The following is a 22,372-nucleotide window of genomic DNA, read 5'->3' as shown; positions in this document are numbered from 1 at the left end:
TAGAATGAGTGGGTGAGAGGATTCTGTGGCCTGCCTGTGCCCAGCTGTGGAAATCCATAGGACACCATAAGGCCAGTGAGGGTGTTTTGCCTAGACCTTTAAATTCATCTGGGGACATTTTTGTGCAAAGGTGAGAGATTTGTGAGGCTCATGGGGAGGACATTTATGGCACTGTGACCATTTGGGAGCTCAGGAAATGCTGGATGCCAGGAGCAAGTCAATGACATCAATCAGGAAACAAATACAAGTCTTCTCGGGCCTTTTTTTTTTCCTCAAGAGATCTTGGTGATAATAGAGAGGCTTTGGGAGTGTGATTGACAGGAAGGACTAACCATGCTTTCCATGACAAGGAGGGTTGGCCAAAGGTCCCCTCCCTGCTGCAGATGAGAGCACTGTAAACTCAGAAAGGGCAGTTGCAGGGACCCCTGAGAACTCTGCTCATGAGCCCCTAGGATTGCACAGCAAGCCAGAACTGCAATCTCATAGCCAAAACTGGGCCACACTCAATTGGCTTCTCTCATGGATCTGCTGATAGTATCCCATTAATCCCATTGCCTCCTCCTGTACCGGTGACAGTGGTCATGTGGTTTGTTCAAAGAAAAGGGCTAGAACTTAGACAGTTAGGTCATTACAAGCCATTCATAGCCAACTCCATGCTGAGAGCTGGGAGAAACAGCAATGTGATGGGATATAGAGAGTTGGAATGGGATGCCTTAGTGGCTCAAGACACATAGAGACCTCGTGAAGAATGATGGTCTCCTGAAACCCTGCGACTTTTGAGCCCATTGGGTGAGGTTCCTGCATCAGGGATCTATTGCCAGATACTGGCTATTATTGGATGGTAGAGAGCTGTGAGGGGGTAGAAGGTCAGTGGGGGGATTTACAGACCCTGACATCATTGTAACTAAGTCCTTCTGCCCAAGCCAGAGACCACACAGAGCCCAACACAGGGCACAGCTAAGTCAGAGCTGGAATGGTGTGGTTACATCTCCAGGGCAGAGAAGAGCCAAGGCTGGGTGTTCAAGCAGGCTTCCAAAAGAAAGAGAGGGGCAATGTCTGAGCCTTAGAGGGATGTGTTGGGCCAACCTGGGAGTCTGAAGATGGGGGCGGGGGAATGAAGTGGAGGGGGACAGTAAAGCAGGTCACAAATACTGTCATCATGGAGAGCTGTACCATGGGGTAAAAGCGGCAGTCTGGCAGTGCTAGTCATGATAAACACTAAGGGAGTTTTGAGGGCCAGTGTCAGCCACCTGGTAGGAGCCACTCCAAGTGATTTTCTCAGTTCTGATGGCCCCTAGGATCTCCACAGTGGAGTGGGAGTTGTGTCCAGCCTGTGTTTCTTCTGGCTAAATGTCATCAGCTACCACATCCACAACAGTCCAGTCCGAGGCTCCCTCTGCCATTACTGTTGCTACTAGGTGGCTCTGGATGAATCCCTGAGCCAGTACCATCTGAGAGCCACTGAGCCACCATCACTCAGGACTGAGGACCCTGGAGGGCCTGGCAGGGAGAGGCAGACAGCAGCAGCGTGTTGCTGCTGATTAACAAGCCTAGTCCACCATCCGTCGCTGGCCTTCATTAGGGCCTCCGAGACTCATTTTGCATGGGCACGTGGACTCCCCTCTCAGCTCTTTTCTGAGGTGATGGATGGCCCACTGGGTGACTGCATCCTGTGCGGAGTGGGAGCCCTTCCCTTCCTGCACGCAGGAGGGGGCAGGAACAGGAAGCTGATTATGCATGGTCCTTCAGCCCAAACTCATGGTTCTGTCAGGGTGGCTAGGGTAAACAGATTTCATCTCCCTTAAAACTCATGGGCCCGGAAGACTGGAAAATACCATCTCCTACATTTTAATGGCTCTTTGACACTCCTCGCAAAACTGTCAGTAGGTAAACAAACAGCAGTGGGCTTTGGGCCAGGTCTGCACATTCGGCTCGTGGGATGTTCATCTGAAAGGTGTTTCCTGGCCTCGAATCCCTGGGCTTCTGTTTCCTCTTTCTACCCATGGTGACTGGATTGGACAGAGGGGTTTGACCCGAGGTAACTTGAGTAAGGGGGCACCGGGAAGAAGTGTGGCTGTTGATCTGGCTTGAAGCACATGAAGTCTGGGACTGTGTGTGATGGATACCCAGGCTTCTGTGGCTTGCCGTGCCTGTGCCTATTGGCATGTTATGGCCAGTTTGGCTTTTGGATGCAGCTGTTTGGTGCTCTAAAAGCCTAAAGACCCATCATGGGGTTCTCTGGCTGTGACAGCTTCACATATTAGAAAGATGCACCTGAACTAGAGAAAGTGGCTTGTCATCTTACAGAAGAGAATACAGAGAACCAATTGGAAAGGGATCTGAGATAGAAAGAAAAAAGGACCCTAGGACCATGGCCCCTTAGGATATTTATGCTCCCAACAGCTACCTTCCATTTTCTCTTTCTTGAGTTTTCTCTGGCATTTGTTGTAGGAGAGAAGCTATCAATTCTTAGATTCACTGGACTGTCTCTCCTCCATCAACAAATCTCATGGAGGCGGGAAGTTATGTTGTGGTGGCAGGCCACAGGAGGGAGGACCAGGTACCTTCAGTGAGGGGCATGCCAGGATAAATGCAGCTTCTGCCTGGGCATGGAAGGCTGTATAGAATCCCGGGTTTCAGGCTTTCAAGAGAGCTGTCTTCTCTCTTGAAAGCCTGTGCTGGGATTCCACCTGATGCCAGATGAGAATACCCTGGATTGATTTCCTTGTAAGAATGGCATTGATTGCATCAAGCTGCAGGAAGATTGGCAGCTTGGATCTGGGAAGGTACCTCTGGGTGCCAGGCGGCCTTTGTTCTGAAACACTGTTCTGGCTTTGACCTCATGGAAAATCCTGAGGAACTCTCTGACTGCTTTCTCACCCCCTTCCCAAGCACCGTGGAAGCCAGGAGAGTCTCGGTTTCATTTGCTGTTTTGGAACACTGTGAGCGCATGAGACGGTAGAAAAGAGAGGAATCTGGTCCCCAGACCCTCTTGTTCCCAAACTACTGGTTCTTCAACCCTCTTTTTCCAGCATGAAGCATCAGACCTAGGAGAAACATGCTGTACTTAGCCATGGCTGCTGGCCTTGCTGCTCTGTGGGCAGGACAGGCTGTGAGTCTTGTGTGGTATGGAGATCCATTACCTTCTGCACCATGAAACACACATGCTACTCCACACAGTCTAGGGCTCTTGCGTGGATTTTCAGTTCCCCCTAGTTTAGTAAGCCTCTTCCACCAGCCCTAGAAAAGGGGCTGTGGTCTCTTAGGTCTGACTGTAGGAGACCACAGATAGCTACTGCTCTTGGAGCCCACTTCAAGGAGGAGGAAGAGGCCGGGTGAAGAGCAGGGCAGTGTCAGGGCTGCTGTAATGGTAGTGTGGCCATTCTTCTAGACCACAGCCAGTGTCTGGAGCCCAAAAGACCCAGTGCTGTTTTTAAGTCTCACTGCATGCCATCGGTTGGGATACAGACAGTGTGGCCCTTTGGATTCCTTCTTAGTAGACTTCCCCACTTCTTCAGATCCAGGTGAGGCTACACAGGGGCCATCTTGTGTTTGAGACTGGCTGGCCATCAGGAAAGGTTGTTACTGTGGCAACCTCTTCTAAGATCGCTTGCCATATGCAATGTATGGGCTTGGTGAAGGCTACAACATCCATGTCTGACTTAAAGAGTGCTGAGGACGTGAAAGTGTGACTGAGTGGCTGAGTGTGGTTTCTCAGTCAGCTATGACCGATGAAGTTGGTTTGGAGGCAGGGCTGGAGGGAGCCAGTGCCCACCCTTCCCAGTGAGCAGGGCTGGACAGAGCCAGTATCTACCCTTCACAGTGGGTAGGGCTTGGCAGAAACAGTGCCCACCCTTCACAGTGAGCAGGGCTGGGCAGAGCCAGTATCTACCCTTCACAGTGGGTAGGGCTTGGCAGAAACAGTGCCCACCCTTCACAGTAAGCAGGGCTGGACAGAGCCAGTGTCCACCCTTCACGATGAGCAGAGGTGGGTAGAGCAGTGCCCACCCTTCACAGTGAGCAGGGCTGGGTAGAGCCAGTGCCCACCCTTCACAATGAGCAGGGCTGGGTAGAGCAGTGCCCAGCCTTCACAGTGAGCATGGGAGTTAGATATCTAGAAGCTGACCAGGTCTCTCCTGGTGAAGCTAAAGAACTTGGGTCATGAAGAGTCTCTGCTTCTCATCACCAGCCACGCACTCTAACACAACTGCATTTTATAGACCTTATAGAACCTTCCAGAAGCTGCAGGAAGTACTTGCTGAATATTTCACTGACTCCCCTCAATTACCCTGTGAAGCAGACATTGTTATCCTCATTGAGTAGGTGACTGAACAGTAATTTTAAGGGTCTGAACCACTTGCTTGACGTCATACAGGTAGACAGTGTTAGAACTAAAGCTCACGCTCAGGTCTGTCTGCTTTGAGTTCAATACGGTCAACATGCTGTCATGGTGGCTGTCCTCTTGTGTAGAGAGATGCAGGACTAGATAGAGAGGGGACCCAAGATATGGGTGCTGCCTAACAGGGCTACCTATTTAAACCCCAAGTGTCACCAGGGGCTTGGAAGAAGTAAATGGTACAGTCTAAAGAGGTAGCTAAGGGAAGATTAGTGATGATGCTGTATATGTATTTCCTCCTCACTGGGGGTGGTGGTACAGCAGTGGCCATGCAGCTTACGAGCCTCAGAAATGTGACAAAGTTATAGGATGGAGAAGGCCACTCCCCAAGGTCAGAGAAACAGAAACATAGGGAGAAAGGGAGAGGAGACTCCACATACGCGAGCTGCTTGCAACCTGTGTAGGGAGCTCCACGGATGCAAATTTCCTGAGTGGTCACCCACATTGGGGTCTTCCTTTCAGTAATATGGAGGAAAGTAACCTCAACAAACTCGCTAGTTCAAGCAACTAGACGTGGATAGAATCATTGCGTTGGTTTATCACTGTTTGTGATCTACCTGGGGTAAAGAGGTATTTGTACATCTCTTTCCCGTGTAAAGTCCCACAACAGATTTTTGGAAGGGGTTGCTCAGAGTTGAAGACAGCAAAGATGGTGTGGCTCTTAGAAGTTAGAAACAGTCCTGGGCTTTCACCACCTGTAGGCTTGCAGCAATATCACCAGACCACAGCTGTTGGAAAGGGTCACCACCCTCTATGTTTAAGGAAGAGGAGCTGGGAATGTTCATGTGGCCTGTCAATCTCCACATGTCTCCTGCTCTGCTGGTGAAGGGGTGTCCTGTTGATGCAGCCTTCAAAGTTCTTCCCAGGACAGAACTAGGTGAGAGGGCGTGGAGGACCAAGTGGAGAACATCTATGCTTCACTTGCTGGTATGGGGGACGTTGAAGGAGATACCTGGTATCATTTACATCTGCGTGAAGCCCAACTATTGGATGGGAGACATCTAAAAACGGTGTTTCCAAGTCTCTTACCCCTCTTGTTATGAGTTGATTTGTGTTTCCTGGGGAAAAAAAAGATGTCCAAGTCTTAGCTCCCCGACCCCATACTTGGCAGTGTGACCTCAGCTGTGAACAGGTTTATTGCAGACATACCAGAGTTGAGTAGCTTCCTCTATAGCATAACTGGTGTGTTCTTATAACACATCCATAGTAAATGAAAGGAGAGAAGCCCAGGCTGAAGGTAGACCAGAGCTGTGTAGCTGCAAAACACCAATAACCAAGCAATTACCAGAAAAGGCGAGGAATGCCTCTGCCCTACAGGTTTTAGAGGGAGTATGGCCCTCCTGACAGCCTGCTGCAAGAATTTTGGCCTCCATAACGGGGAGACAATACCTTTCTGTTGTTTTTAGTGAAGCTCCTGCAGAACACAAGCCTACACACTCCCACCCCACTCTGTGGTCCAGTCATATATGGGGATGAGGACACAGAGGTCACCCTGGGATAGAGACCCCCTTTAATTGCTTGCTATGTTTCTTATATATCAGAACTAGGAGTCATAGAGACCCCCGAGCCGGAAAGGGAATGGATCCTTCTAAGTCACACACCAAGTCCAAGGCTGGGCTGTTCAGAAAACAGAGCCCTTCCAAGGCATTCTGGCACCCCAATGTTGTACCCAATGTGTCTGTTTCTCTAGGAGCCTGACTCAGAAGGGCTCCTGGTGGGAGGGGCATTGGAACTTTACTTAGCTTCCTAAGGTAGGCCCCTGTGTGAACCAGTGCTAGACCTGGAGCCTATCCCAACCCCTTGAGGCACTGTGCTGTGACCCATGAAGGCGGTGACTTCTTTTATTTATCATAAGTAATTGTACCTTGAAACATAAAAGAGGCAGAAGGAGAAAGGCGTGGTGGGGAGGACTGTGCAGATCTGTATGTCCTTTAAAAGAGCAAATTTCACAGTTTGTATTTCCAATTTGAATGCCTGTTCAGACTCATTCAATCAGTCAGTCATTCAACAGATGGGTTGGATTGGCTCATTCAGTTTACTCAAGCTTGTTTCTGTTCCTTGCTGGCCATTACCACCCATCAATCAATGGAGACATACATAATAATAGCCTCCATTTGCCTAAGATTTATACTTGGCAAAGCTAGTAAATAGGTGTTAGTCACATGAGTGTACTTGATACAGAGTTTCTTTCAGGACTCAGTCCTATTGACTGAGGGAGGTGCAGGAGGAGAGGCTTGCTGTTAAGGGATAAGGCTTTTAACACCAAGCTGTGTAGGTGGAAGTTTCTGTCCCACAAGCCACTCCCAAGTAAGCACACAGATGCTTAATATTAGTTACAAATGCTTGGCCAGTAACCGAGGCTCATTATTAACTAACTCTTACATTTAAATTAACCCGCTTTTCTTTATCTAAGCTTTGCCATGTGGCTTAGTACCTTTTCTCGGTACAGCATGCCCATTTCTCTTCTACCTGCATCTGCTGGCGACTCAAGACTCCGCCCTTCTCCCTCCCAACATTCTCAGTTTGGCTCTTTCACCTAATCTCTTCCTGCCCAGCTATAGGCCAGTAAGTTCTTTATTAACCCATGAGAGTAAGACATATTCACACTGTGCAGAAGGATTATTCCAAAGCATAGCTGGACTGTGGTTTATTCGCTACTGGGAATTGAACCTGTGTCTTTAGGGTTATTCACTGCTTTGGTGGAGGAAGCAGGCATGCAAGGAAACTCAAAGCCAAAGCCACAACTCTGTCCTCTCTTGGTACTCAACACAATAGTCACAGCAGATGCTGAGGAAGTGAGAGTTGCTCAGAGCAAGGTGGGGCTCCATGGGTAGAACTAGGTAAGGCTTCAAGACCTACATTTCAGTGATGGCCAGAATGAAGAGGCCATTCCAGGAAAAAGGAACAGGGAGTGGGGCAGAGGTTTGCTTTGAGGGATCTGTTTGGAGGAGGTATCTCTGTGCTGTGAATGTTTATTACCATTGGTTAATAAAGAAGATGCTTTGATTTATGGAGGGGCAGAATATATGTAGGCGGGAAAACATAACTGAATATAAGAAAGAAGGCAGAGTCAGGCAAATGCCATGTAGCTGCCAAAGGAGAAGGATGCCAGAACCTTACCTGTAAGCCACAGTATCGTGGCGATACACAGATGAATAGAAATGGATTGATTTCAGATGTAAGAGCTAGCTAGGAATATGCCTAAGCCATTGGCCAAACAGTGTTGTAATTAATATAGTATCTGTGTGATTATCCGGGTCTGGATGACCAGGACACTAAATCACAGTCTTCATTTCCATCTCTGGATCACAGGAGCTTGGCAGGGCAGACATTAGTAACAATCTCCCAGTCAGTAGAGAGTCTGGAAAAATCACAAAGTAGTGAGGGAAGATGTGCTGAAAGAGGTATTTCTAGAAGATAATGTTAAATATGTGTCTCTGAGTTTTGGTATTAAAAGACAATATCTTGACACAGGAATCTTAACTGTAAAGGGATGTGCCTATCCCAGCAGAGCTTGCCTCTTGCTACCCTGTCCCTGCATAAATGTTTTCCAGTTGAAGCATCACTTGAACAGCGTCTTTGGGCACACCCAACTGTTTTCCTGATGTATGTTTGGAGGCTCATGTTCTCATACACACCCTTCCACAAGACTACTTATATGTGTGTAAGGACGGGCTACTGTCAGACCCTCAACCGTAGGTAATACTGTGACGACTGTCATTATGAAATAGGCCCCTTTTCCCACCTTTCTTAGGCAATTATTTCATTTGCACAAACTCTTCTGAATGACGTCATTCTGTGATCAGAAGGGCTGATGTTGGATAAAGCTTCCTTTGCTGTGGTCGTACAGCCTCCTCCAAAGCTGAATGTGCCACACTGGCAGCAGATGACAAGGATTCAGCAGCACAGAGAGCGGTTTGGGTGGGGCTTCTGGTGACATACCACTTGGGACGTGGGTCCCAGGATGTAGGGATGGAACCTGGAGACTTGGGGTGCAGGGATGGAAAAGAAATACACAGAGGAAACGGGGGCCTTGAAGGAAGAAACAATGGAAGCTGGTGCATGTTTTGATAGAAAACTAAGGAAAAGAAGGAAATCAAAACCAAACGCCAGTGGCTGGGGAAATAGCTCAGTTGATAAAGTGTTTGCTCTACAAGCATAAGGAATTGAGTTACGATCTCCGGCACCCACATAAAAATCCAGACTCTGTAGTAAGAAGGATTTGTAATTGCTACTGGGGAGGCAGAGACAAGTAGATCTCTGAAGTTTAATGTCCAGACAGCCTAGGCAAGTCATTGAGCTCCTGGGTCAAAAAGAGACCCTGTCTCAGGGAATAAAATGTCAATCAATGACTTCTGTATCTCTGACCTCTCTCTGCACCTGTGTACACATGTGCATGTACAGCCCTGTATGCAAACATATGCATATATATTACACACATACATATACCGCTGAGATTTCAAAAACACAGGTGATAGGGGAGGGTGGCAGGGGAGTTAGTGTGGAGAAAGAGAAGATGCAGAGAATGAATGCAGAAATATTTAGGTGGGGTGGGCCCATGGGCAGAAGTGGAGTATGGAAACCTACTTGGAGTCCATTCTCACTGCAGCCTTCTACAGCTGTTCTGGGCCTAGGCTCCAGATCTGCTAGAACATGGCTCTAGTAAGAGCCTGGATGGTGCGCTTAAGAGTTAACAGTCAACCAACCCTATCCTCAAATGCAGAGCTGACAAAACCTCTTCCTGGGTTCATTTCAAGACTATTCAGTGGAACAGGGGACAAATCCTAGGTGTCCAGTCTGTACTAGTGCAGGAGGCTTGGACCTGCTAGGAAATTTGGCTTGGTCACCTATGGTGTTGAGACCCCGTTGTAGGAGCTGAGGATCTAGAGGGCCACAACACATCTGAAGGACCAGGCAGATGTCCTAGATGTCATCTGGTTTGCCCAATGTGCAGGGCTGAGGCTGGCTTGCCAACTGTGCAAGGCTAGGTCTGGGGTAGCATGGAGGTGTCTGGGAAAGGCAGAAAACTTAGCTGTGCTTACTTATGGTCTCTAGAACACACTGGAGTTGCAGCTGGGGCTGGGGATAGTCACCTTAGACCTACCAGTAAGGGCTGCCTTAGGGCTGTGCATGTATGCATGTACGCATGTGCATGTATGTGTTTGTGGTGTGTGAGTAGTGGTACCTGTGTCCCTGTGCTTCCAAGAGTCAAGAACTGGGAAAGGGGATGGGAGACAAGTGACAGCTAACTGTCAGGGCTTAGATGTGCTTACCCATGACGCTACTGTAGTCAGACTTTTTTGGACCACCACTTCCCAAATAATGACATGGAGACATTTTATGAATTATGAAAGAATGGCCTTAGCTTAGGCTTGTTTCCAACTGGCTCTTAAAACTTAAATTAACACATTTTAATTAATCTATGTTCTGTTTCGTGCCTCGTTACATCTACTCTTTACTCTGTATCCCACTTCCTCCATGTCTGGCTGGGGAGTTTCCACCTTTCAGATTCTTCCCAGAGTTCCCATCTCTGCCCTGAAGTCCAGCTTATCCTTTCCTGCCTGGCTATTGGCAGTTCAGCTCTTTATTAAACCAATCAGAAGGTGCCTTAGGCAGGCAAGGAAGGACAGAGACACATCTTCACACCGTGTGATCAAATGTCCTGCAATACCCTACCCTTTTAAAATTCCTTGTTCATTAGTATTCCTGCATGCCACCTTCCCGTCACTCATGGAGGACAGAATTGCAGGTTTATTTGAATGAGTATTGGGTTAGTTTCTGTTTCCTGATTGGCTGCAAGCTCCCTAAGAGCTGCCTTGTCTGTCTGCTCTCATTTTATTTCTGAAGTCTGCACTGTGCCCCACCCCCACATATTCCTCAAAAACTTTTTTACAAGGATACTCAAACACCTCTTTTGCCACCACGTTACAGTCCTCTCCCATGATTCCTTGCAACAAAAGGAGTTGAGGCTGCTTAAGCCATGTCTGCCATGGGGCAAGACACTTAGCTCCTCATGCCCAGGTGGCAGCATCCTGGTTCAGGGAGCATACCATGCTGTGGCTCCCAGGTTCAGGAGTCTTGGGGGCTACTGAGAAAGGATCGCATGGTGGCACGGCTCTGTGTTTGGTGGCCTTGTCTTGTCAACTACGCATCAAGCATTGCCTCAGACGCAACCAGAAGCCACTGTTCCTCATTCTTCTGGGCCTGTGTATATTGTTACCGCTGTGGAAGGACTTTGTAAATCAACTGAATGTCTAATCTATGTCTCTCCTAAAAAGAATGGCTGAGCTGAACAAAGAGAGCTTATTTATCTCTCTTTTATCACGACAGGTATCTAATTCCCCCTCAAATATCAATACATCCACAGATGCCAATGGAGACAGAAAGAGAAACTGCCATCAAAGCCAGCAGCAGCTGCCTCTTTCCCCATAGAGGAAGCCTCCACCAGGACTTACCACCTAGACCCCCAGGCATGGTCCCACCAGTTGCTGGGTGGATCATGAGGTTCCTATGCTGAAGTTGCTAAAGAAAAATGTCCCCTGGGGTAAAAAGTTCATTCTGCCAGGTCCCTTGTTGCATCTTCCTTTTGCCAGTCAGCTTGGCTCTTGCCAGAGACCCCTTCTGTCTCCCCATTTAGATTCTCACTCTATTCTCTTCAACCTGCCTTTGCCCCTCCCAGTGTTGATCTGAAGGCCACTCCTTAGTCCCTTCTCCAAAGTTGCCTTCAACTAGTCAAGGAGATCAGCAGGACCCATGGAGGCAGACTCACTGATACCCTATGCAGAGGGGATTAGCAGGGCTCACAGACACAGACCCGCTGATACCCTATGCACAAAACCCTTGCACATTGCCCTGAGTTCTCATGTCACCCTCTCATGGGCGCAGTCAGAACTGGAAATTGTTCAGAATAGGAGGTGAAACTTTACTTCCTGTCCACGAGCTCATTCAGGGCACACATCCATCCTCACCCATCGCTGTGTCTTAGCGTATATCACTGACTCCTCTTTCAGCCCTGCAAGGAAAAGGAGGGGGGAGTGGGTTGGAAATGTGTCTTTACCTGCCTAGAGACACCTTATGAGGGGCATCCTGTAGGTACCAGTGCATCCGATTCTCCCCATAGACCAGGAACATGGAATGATCAAGTTACTATAGCAATGATAACACTGCTTTGCCCCCCACCTTCTGCATTGTCTTACCTATGAGACCACATTCTTCAGATGAAGCATGAAGAGATGGAGGTGGTGAGAACTGGGTCCTGAACCTGCCTTCCCAAACCCATTGTTTTTTCCCATATGAGTTCCCAGAGGGGCAGAGCCTAGGAGGCGATGGGCATGCGTCCCAGAGCCCTGTCCCCTGCAGGCATCTTTGGATCTGACAGCAACACATGCCCTTCCAGCTGGTCTGGTCCCCGTGCCACCATTTGAGAGCAGAAGTGACGGTAAATATTTAATTGTGCCTCCACCATAACTTTCTGCCAGAGCTCTCAATATGCTTTATAAATGCAAATGAGTGGTCGCTTCCTCTCCAGGGAGATGTAAACCTCCCCAAATCACTTTGATTCAGTCCCCCACCAGAGTGGAAAGCTGTAATCAGGAGCTCCCCATGCCAGAGGAGCAACTAACCTTAATCACAGGGAGTGGATGGTTCACGTGTCTGCTGTCCTCTGTCTCCGCTGGACAGGATGTAAGGTGATGGATACCTCTTGCTGCAGTTTCTGCCCAATCGATTGCACGGAAAATACTACTCAGAAGCAGATTCAATTACATTCTAACGGAGGCACCTATGACTGTTATGGAGACTGAGGTTGTATTTATGGAATTAACAGAACAAAGGAATCCCTGGAAGGCTTCGGAATGCAATTGCATTCTAAGTTTAATTCTGGACTCCATTTCCTTTGCCACTATCATCCCCTTCAGTGAGAGTCTGTGGTTGGTGCCGATTTGCATTCTGGGAACTTTTGTGGCTTCATGGCCCAAACAGAAAGTGCTCCCGTTCCTTCCTCCATTCCAGAGCTTCAGGAAGCTTCCAGGTCTGTCCTGTGGGACTTGCGCTGTGATTTCAGGCTTTCTGTGCCAGGGTGGGAAGTTAGCTGTGTGACTTTTCAGAGAGTTGCGCCCCTCTCTGCGCCTTGGTTTCCCGTTCAGTCACGTGAGTACTTTCGTTCCTGCTTCAGACCCACCTGGCAGAGATATTTTAATGATCCCCGCGATGAGCTTCTACAGGGGCTCCTGGAGTACCTTCTGAGAAGTGTATTATGTAAATGTGGTATGTCATTATGACCGTTGTTAGTGCTGTGAAGTGGAGATGAGGGGAGACGGGACGCTTGCTCTTCGCAAGGACCCCAGCTGTCGGCAGTGGGAGGGAAAACAAACTGGCGATACCTGCTCTGGTATTTTTCATGTGATAGCACAGATCAACCCTAACCCAAGCCCAAAGAGGGCAAGAAAACGCTGCTTTTCCTTCTCCTAGGCAACTTCCAAATGCGCACTCTCTATCTGCTGGGTCAGAGATGTTAGCCGTGCTGCAGGCACGGTTCACACTGTCATGGGGCAGGGGAGGCTTCCTGTGGTCATGTTGGTCCTAGCCCTACAGAGATCCATGTGGCATGCATTCCTCAGGGGCTCCTGGTGTCTACCTGGCCGTTGTTTATGGTCCATGAAGGTCCTTCTTTGTGGGTCCTTCATTAGACTTGCTCAGGCCCTCGGGTGGCCCTTCTTTAGTGCCCATCAGCTGGCGAGGTCACTAGCTTCTGGGATGGTGGATGTCCAGGGCCCCTGTGTCTGGAGCTGACTTCCTTCTTGGGTTCTGGGGTAGGCAACTTTCTGGAGAAGCACTGACCAATGAATTTATCAGGGACTTCTTTTCATTGTTGAGCATGTGCGTGTGTGTGTGTGTGTGTGTGTGTGGTGTTTGGTGTGTGGTGGGTGTAGTCTGTGCACGTGCTGTGTGTGTGGTAGATGTGGATTGTGTATGTGTAGCTGAATATGCACACATGTGTGAAGGTCAGAGGTCCATGTTGGGTGTCTTCTCGTGTTATCCAGTTTATTGAGACAGGGGCTCTTACTGAACCAGGGGCTCACCATTTTGGCTACACAGGCTGGCCAACCAGTCACCAGAATCCTCCAGCTGATGCCTCCCCAGTGCTGAGTTTATAGAAGTTTACCCTGCTTTTACATGGTTGCTAAGGATCTGAACTCGGTTCATCATGCTGGCCTGGCAAACCCTTTACCCACCGCAGCATCCCGGTGATGATACCAGCCATCATTGTCTCTTTCATTTCATCCCCACAGCTCACCTCTGGTTTCTCTGTACACCTTTAGTTTCTGCCTTGACGCTTGTTTCCGTCAAGTCCAGAGATTCTGAGTCTGCTTTCTGCCTTCATATCTCTTTCCTGAAGCAGCGAGTGTGGCATGGCTGTTGGCACATGGTGTAGGAGGAGTAGTGGGGCCAGAAGGGAAAAAAAGGGACCCACTGCATTGACGCCCCACCCCCCTGTATTTTCTGCACCTCTGCAGCTGGGGTGAGCTGTACTGCTCTGTTGTTATGTACACACTCTGGGGAACCTGAATGAGTAAGACACCTCCACTAGTGTGTGTTTATTGTCAAAGACATCACTCGGGTGGGGTACTGGACCACACACCTGTCATCTCAGCTATTCAGGAGGCTGAGGCATAAGGATCACTTGAGCTCAGGCGTTCTGGGCCAGCCTGAGCAACAAAGCAAGGCCTTATGTCATAGGGAAAAATTGCACCTCTGGAAAAATTTGATGACCACCTAAGAAAGGTACATTGACTTATACTTTCTACGTTGTATCCAAGAATTTAACTAAAAATGAATCAGAATGTATTTAGATGTAAAAAACCTTCTTATCTTTGGTCTGGGCAAAGAGTTCTCTTGTAGGGTAGTAGACTATGGAAGAAAAACTTGACGAATGATGAATCGGGCTTTGTCCAAATTGAAATCTTGGACCTTTGAAAAGACACTGCTAAGAAGATGAAAGGCAAGTGCCCAAATGAGACTAAATATTTACGATGTGTGTCTGAAAAATGACCAGAGTCCAGAACATACAAAGGACTCTGAGGAGACCCCAGGACGGCTGGACAGAGGTGGGCAGTGTTTGCCTCCCCAGTCAGGAACCAGTGCAGTGAAGTGGCTGCGGAGGGAGTGATGGGAGCCCTGTGAGACAGAGACCTGGGATAGCTGCTCCAAGAGGGGCAAAGAGCAGCAGGAACCAGGACCCTGAACCCTGGTTTGAGAGATGACCATTTTTGTGTGTGTGTGTGTGTGGGGGGGGGATGGCAGAACCACATTTCCGGGGACAATCACAGTCTACTTACAAGGGGGAAAGTTGAGATTGCTGCCCAGAGTCTGCACCATAGCATTTCTCAGAGAAGAGCCTACATTGTCTCCTCCTCTTCCTCTTCCTTTGAGTACTAGAATGATGCAAGTAGGTCCTCTTGAGGACAGAGCTGCTGTAGGAATCCATATGCCTCTCCCCAATGGGAGCATAAACTTCTGCCTATGACCATCCTGGGTGCCCTGCAAGCATTCTCCCAAACTTGTACAATGCCCGAAAGCTTCAAGAACCCAACTGGACCTAACAGTATGCCTGTGACTCCAGCATACAAACCCATGTAGTGCGCTGTATAACATGGGCAGGTGGTTCAGCAAAGCGTGTGGTGCAAGCCCCAAGACCCCAGAAAAACAAAGCCCTTGCCTTCTGGGACCTGTGCTTTTCCATCCCATGCCTCCCTGCCATTCACTGCTCCTAGCAGCTTCTTCCTGTGGTTCCCCTGCTCCCTAGTGCCTCAAGAGTACATCACCGAGACCCAAGGACATGCTTCATTGGATCTCTGCTGCCAGCAGTGGTCACCCAATGAGGTTTAGGGACACATCCCTCATACTCTCTACATTCCCAGTGCCACCACTGCCATTATAAAAGACCACCGGCGACAGAGGTGCTCATTGTAAGCAATCAGCTACTAAATTCTGCATCCCAGGCATTGCTGTTCTCTTCACGAGTGTCTATGTAGCAGGTGTCCCTACCGCCACCACTCCATGCACCAATCACTGCATCCGCTTGGCTGCTAGAATGTCCCTGCTCCCACACAATCTGAAACCAGATGGGCCCCGCTGTCACATGCACCATCTTAAAAGCTATTGATTCTAGCCAAAGAATCTCTACAGAGACTGAGCTGTGGCACTAACCTGGAACTAAATCCAACTGAGTCTACCAGATGACTGCACTAAGAAACATCTTCAGCTGAAAGATGCTCCTACGAAGGCTGCCCTTCAATTGGAGGAGACATATAATCTTTGGGCTGTGCAAACACCAATGTAGAGACACAGTAAAGATGAAGAAGCACAGGGGTACAACGTCTCCAGAGGAGTCCACTGTTCTGTAGCAGAAGACCCCAAAGAAAAGGAAAACAATGTGATGTTCCATGTGTGATTCAAAATAATGATTCCAGGGACATGCCCTGAGAATCAAGAGAGCACAAACAGATGAGTCAGTGAAATTTTAAGAAAACAACTAGAATTTCATGCCTGTGTTTATTACAGCATTATTCATAAGAGCCAAAATGTGGGATCAGCCACCACAGCCACTGGAGTTGAGAATGTGGTGTATATGTATGTGTGTGTGTATATATACATATATACACACACACACACATATATATATATATGCATGCTAGAATACTATTGAACCATGAAGAAGGCACAGTATGCGATGTTGGTGAAGATTTGGAAGGACACCTACTCTCACGTGATAGTCCCAATCTGGAAAAGAATAAATATGTGAACAAATTGAGATGCATTCATAAAATGAGATTCCACTTAGCATAAAGAAATGATGCAGCCGAGTGTGGTGATACACGGTTGTTCTCCCAGCATTCATGAATTGGAGTGGGGAGAATTTGGAGTTCAAGGTCAACTTGGACCACATCACAAGACCCTAGCTCAAAAAAGCTTCCCCAACCCCAATACCAGCAAAATAACAACAAAGTAAAAAAATTTTGCATTTTCAAAGTATGAGTTCATCTTAAAACTGGTATCCTGAAAGCAGCCAGATAAAAGCAGAACATAGTATGTAATTCCATTTCTGTGAATGTAAAGACAATGGCTTTTGATTTATAATGACAATGGATCAACCATTGCCTAGGGGCAGGAACAGAATGGGTTATGAGCCCGAGGTTAAGAAGGCCAAAAGGGAATAAAGAAATGTTCACCTGCACTTGTGCTAGGGTTAAAACCTAGTTCATTCCTGCTTTGGACCTGCCCTTTGTCAAATTTCCTAAGCCCTTGTCAGGTTATTGGTTATTGGGGAAGAGAGGGTGGGCATATGTCTGTCCCAGGGGCAAAGAGACTTGTGGGAAGGAAGAGATTTAGGGGAGCAGTTGGTATCTGGGAATTGTCATCTAAAGGCAACAAGAGGAAGGAGGCAGGGGGATTTGGGGGTTGAGAAGAGAGGCTGGAGAAGCAGTCAGGTGTGGAGGAGGGTACACAGAGGACCCAGCAAGGCTAGAGGAAGGCATGGAGTTTGGCTACTGGGTCAGCACGGCCCTGAGAAAGTCCCTGGGTAGATGCTGGATGTGGGGGATAAAGATGTGAATGCAAAGGTGGGTCCTGGCACACAGTTAACTGAGGAGTCCCGGAGCGAACATGAGGTCTGCAGTGGATTTCAGCAAACTCTATCCCCTCACTGTGTCTTGGCTGTCACCAAAGAGCCTGAGTGTGAAGATACCTAAGGATATTTCTGGAACCAGGTACGATCACACGTAGCTTCATGCACTGTTCTTTTTCTGATTTGCAGAAACGCTGATGGACACAAGGACAGCCACTGCAGAGTTGGGATGGACGGCCAATCCTGCCTCTGGGGTGAGTATCAGATCAGCATCCTTCAGTCCTACAGGGAGATCCTGAGTCCATAGGGTGGCTGGGAAGTGCAGGGCTTTCCTAAAGCCATACATGTGGGGAGCAGTGCACATAGGGAATGCTGGGCATACTACCTATCCAGAAGCAGCACCTAGGGGTCTCAGATCTGTTCCTTTGCGTGTGGTGCAGAGCATCTTGTGACCCAGTCTTTTCAGACAGTCAGCTCCTGGGCAATGCAGACTGTAGATGTATCAGAAAGGGGGACATTAACACTATTGCCATCTTAACACATTGGAGATCAGCAGTGCCCACAGAGCTGCACAGAGACCAAGGGTATGAGGAAGTGCTGAGGCTGACTTGCATCGGGAGCTTGCTTTAGAGGCACAACCTTAATTGATTTGGTCAGTGTACATGTACCTGGCCAGACCCTGGAGCTATGATGAATAGCTCTGTGATGCTCATGGTTTCCTGGGAAAGCCAACCATGTTCATGGATAAGTTAGGGCGCATCTCTTCTGTGTGACACTGGAGAGACCAGTGGACATACATGACAAAGAGCTGGGAATCAAGAACCCAGGGGTGGGGGAGTGAGAACCTTTTGGCAAAGAAAAGGTTCGTGTGAACTGGATTGGGGTGGTTTAACAGGCAGGGCAGGAAGTGCTGGGGAAGATGCTCTAGGTAGGAGGGACAGCTAGTCAAATGGTGGGTGATGAAAAGACATGTGGAAGTGGCACAAGTCTGCGTGTGGACCACGGCAGGGGGTGGGGAGTGTCAGGATGAGGTGGGGCAGAATAGAACACAGCACAGTCAGAAGGTCCTTGGGTTTTTAATCTTCCAGGAGATGGAGAGATCTGGGCAGCAGAGTAAAAGGGCCACACTGTTGATAGGGCCACGGAGAACTGCTGGAAGGAAGGCATGGGGGAGACTCCTTCAGCTGCCTTGGGTGCATCAGAAGAATCACATTTAAATGCTCCACTCACAGAGCCCTCTGAGAAGAGTGAAGGAGCGGGGGGGGGGGGGCAGCAATGATGGACCACAGTGAGATAGAGGAGATGCCTGCATGTCCTGCACAGTGATTGGCTGGCTCTGGGGCTTAATGATAAAGGGAGAGTGCTGGGGAATGAGGAGAATCTTCTTTCCATACAAGAAGTGAAGTCAGGTAGAGCAGGGTGGCCCTAGGCTTCCTCACCTGCCCTTGGCTTTCTCTGTTCCTGTGTTTGGTAACATGTATGTTTCATAGCAGATCTTCAGCACAACAGACCCTCACCTTAATCCTAAGACCTCCTCAGGTGGTAGGTCAATGGTGATCTCAATGTGTCCTCCCCAGGGCTCTCACTTCTACCCCCGACCCCAACCCCTGCATTTGCAGGTTGCATTACCAGGTGTAAGTACCATGCCTTCGGTCAGGATAAAGCTAGTAATCCCCAAAAGAGTGAGATAGGGCCTAACCAAGGACCCAGCTGAACAGGTCCAAATACTGCTAGAGATACTGTGGGCAACCAGGGGAAACCAGTATGCTCCAAATGGTACTTCATACAAAGCTGATGAGATGACCAGTCTAAGATGCCTGGATAGCCCAAGCTTGTTCCCTTTCGCAGATGTCATTATTCTTGGCTGGCTTGCATGTGCTTATAAAGACTATATATGATTTGTAAATGTCCCTCCCTTGATTTGTTTTTCTTTCCCTTTCCCCTCGTACACAACATCTGTCTTCTTAAACATTCCATCTTTTCCAAGGAAGATGTTCCTTGAGGGAGACGTTCAAAGTCAAGTGATGCCCTTTCGAGGTGGCAGCTGTCTAGCTGCTCATGGCCTGCCCTCCCACTTGTTCCTAACGTGGTGGCACTTTTCTCATAGGGATTCTACAATCAGATAAGTAGTCAACTGATGCTCTAAGAAACCTGCTGAGCTTGTCTGGCTTAGAACAACCAGTGGGATGCTTAGGCTGGTCCTCGGTCTCAGTTGAGAGGGCTATCTTAAAGACTATGCTTCCATCCTGTGGTCTTTTCTCTCCTCTCTCTGTTGTCATCCTGAGTAGAGGCTGCCAGTGGTGGTAACTCACCCACGGTTCCCATATACAACTTGGATTCTCAGGGACTGTCTGTCTCAGCACAGCATAAGTAGAACTTACCTCTTCTCAGCCACATACATAGGGTTACACCCACCTTAGTACAGAGCAAAGGCGTGAGATCCAGAGCAATCCTCCACTCTTCCTTCCCATTACTCTGTTCATTTGGCCCGTCCTCAGGGACACCTTCTCTGTACGTCAGCTCTGTTGGACCCTTCCCTACTCCATCACAGATCTTCTAGGTGTCATAGAGGTTTTTTTTTTTAGCTTATTTATTTCTTTATTAATTAATTAAAGATTTCTGTCTCTTCCCCACCGCCGCCTCCCCTTTCCCTCCCCCTCCCCCAATCAAGTCCCCCTCCCTCGTCAGCCCAAAGAGCAATCAGGGTTCCCTGCCCTGTGGGAAGTCCAAAAACCACCCACCTCCATCCAGGTCTAGTAAGGTGAGCATCCAAACTGCCTAGGCTCCCACAAAACCAATAGGTGCAGTAGGATCAAAAACCCATTGCCATCATAGAGGTTTTTACAGTGACATCCAACACCACTGTAGCATTTACTTCTCTCCCTGTTACCATAGAGGAAGCAGTGATTAAGCAGTCTAAGTCAGGAGGAAGTAAAGTGAGGGAGACTGTGGCAATAGAGGGGAGGGGATGAAGACAGTGTGGGACATGGAGGACCAGAGATACTGGGGACACATTTACCTTTTAAGGAAGCAATTCCTATTCTGTTAAAATTTAAAGACAGAGATCAAAAGGTATCTGAAGAGGTTCGTGTGCTCTAGGTTGGTGAAGGAAACCATGGAATGGAATCTATCGTAACTTCTTGCCTGCTGCCTGAGACTGGGATTGAGGTGTCTTGACAATGAAGTTCGTTAGTCTTGAGTATGAATTTTAGGAGGTGGAGAGCATTTACATGAACTGCTACTGACTGTTGGAGAGAGGCGAGGTAAGATCAACAGGAATGTGGCTGAGGCTAGGGCCACGCTGTGAGTGAAGACCAGCCATGCATATGTGGTGGGCCAGTCTACAGGGTCTCTGTCACCTGTTTGACTCTGCCTGGAGAGATGGCAGTAGATGTACCCAGGGTTACATTGTGCAGGAGAAAGGGTGAGATTGAAAGTCAGGAGAGCTGAGCCCAGCGAGCGGCTGTTGGCATCTTATGGACTGACTGTGTTGACCAGAGGGAGTCCCGGTGAGACTGTATGACAGGTGTGTAGACACATCCGACACCAGAGTGGGGTCAGAAGCTGTGGCCTTGTGTCAGGGGTAGGATTTAAGGTGCAGCCCTTAGAGGTAATGAGAAGTCCCAGTTTAGGGCTGGGGCAGAAGATAAACTTCAGATCCAAAGGAGCTTAGGATCCAGTGGAAAAGACACAGGCCTTGAACTATCTCTCTATAGTAAGCGCTAACTTAGTAAGCCATCAGTTATTCAAGTTGGAGAAGGGAATTGGGTGGTGTCATTAGGTGAGCCTGGAGGGCACTTTGAGTTAGGTTTGCTCTGTCTTAAGAAGGAACTGCTCCATGCTCCCCAAGAAGGGAGGCAGCTGGCACTGTGACAGTGGCACCATGACAGGTGCTGTCCCAGCACATGGCCAGCTTGGGCTCCACAGAGAGAGAGCCTAAGCATCTACTCTTCAGTTTATGTGGCTGTCCATAAACCTCTGCAGCTGTATTTGAGAACAGCCTGATCTGGGCTTGGCTAACCACCCCTTCCTAGCTCACAAGCAGTTTTCAGTTTGTTGTTAGAAAGCTGATTATAATATTACATGTGAAAATCAGAGCATATTTATGCCCAAATTCAAAATACTGCTTGGTAATTAAGCACTCGCCTTTAATGTAAGCCTCTTGGTTTAATCAACATCACACGCTACCTGGTGAACATAGGGAAAAGGTAAAAAAAATCATGTTATAAACGGACAAAGCCAGGTAGGTGCTGAGTTTCCATGTGAGGGCATCCCAGTGAGGTTCTCCAGGAACTCCTTCCTAGACTGGGTCCATCCTTGTCCTGCCAGTCCTCCACAGTGTAGGACCTCTGAGCAGTGGTGAGTTCATAGAGTCTGGGGTGATTGCAGCACTATAAATGGTGGTCTTTATGGACCCGTGCTCCCCGATAGTCCTGTTTTAAGGTGCTGCCCGACACTTCCCATTCTTGCCTTCCTCCGTGACCCTGGGCATCATTGTCCATGTTTTCAAGTCCCTGGGGATGAGTCTGCTCTAGTTCCACATCCCTGGTGCCAGCCTAGCAGGGCACAGGCACCAGGAATGTCCGTCAGCCGAACAAGTGATACCTCTTTGCATCTGTAACCCAGGGCTTTAAAGAGATGCCCAGGACAGGTTCATTATAGCCCGACAAAGAGTTAGTTCGAGGCCTTGCAATATCCAACTGCCATTAAAGAGCTAGTTAGCAATGCAAATAGCACTACTTTGGAGATGAGCCTGATGAAGGAGAATGGACATCCAGAAGGTGTCTGTCTTTTCAAACTCCCACTGGAATGGGTTAGAGGCATGTCTGGGTCCCTCTGAGAGCCAGGCATATTCAGTTTCCTTGTTGGAAATCCAACCCCAAAGTTCCTTTACTCTCAAAGGGCTCGCGCCGAGCTCACTTACTATTGCACCTGAGCCATGGATGGCCTTCCTTTGTGTCAGTTCCTGTGTCTGTGATGGGAGTCTCTCAGAGCGGACATCTATGAAGTTCTCATCTTCAAAGACGGCTTTGTGTGCTTCCAGACTCCATATGCATCCATGCTGCCTCTCAGAATCACCTTCACAGCCAGTGGCATGTGGAGTTGACTATTTTAATACGAGCCATTCTTCACCAAGGCTTGCTAGAGGAGAATTGCAGAGGGGATCCAGAATCAAGCCTGGTGAGCCCATAGTTGGAGTGAACAGGCTCTTGTGTGCTCTCTGTGTGTAATTAGCATATATATGCATATAAATATATACATACATATACATACATATATATTTATGTGGGTGTATTTGAATATATGTGTGTATATATGCACCTATATGTGCCTGTGTTTGTGCATATAAT

The 22,372-nt window shown here is 48.4% G+C and overlaps 1 protein-coding gene across 1 annotated transcript in view; it reads left to right on the top strand.

Moving 5' to 3' along the window:
• Ephb1 (EPH receptor B1) overlaps positions 1 to 22,372 on the top strand; it is a 431,506-nt gene that overhangs the window by 110,440 nt on the left and 298,694 nt on the right. The window contains exon 2 of the mRNA XM_050139404.1: positions 17,211 to 17,275. Coding sequence (XP_049995361.1) covers positions 17,211 to 17,275 — 65 coding nt within the window. The remainder of the gene's footprint in view (positions 1 to 17,210; positions 17,276 to 22,372) is intronic.

This window comes from Alexandromys fortis, unplaced genomic scaffold (assembly GCF_014885135.2).
Source record: "Alexandromys fortis isolate MF-2015 unplaced genomic scaffold, M_Fortis_MF-2015_v1.1 scaffold_36, whole genome shotgun sequence".
In the NCBI taxonomy this organism is placed as follows: domain Eukaryota; kingdom Metazoa; phylum Chordata; class Mammalia; order Rodentia; family Cricetidae; genus Alexandromys; species Alexandromys fortis.
Note: the sequence above shows the minus strand (reverse complement) of the source record. Positions and strands in the feature narration are given on the sequence as shown.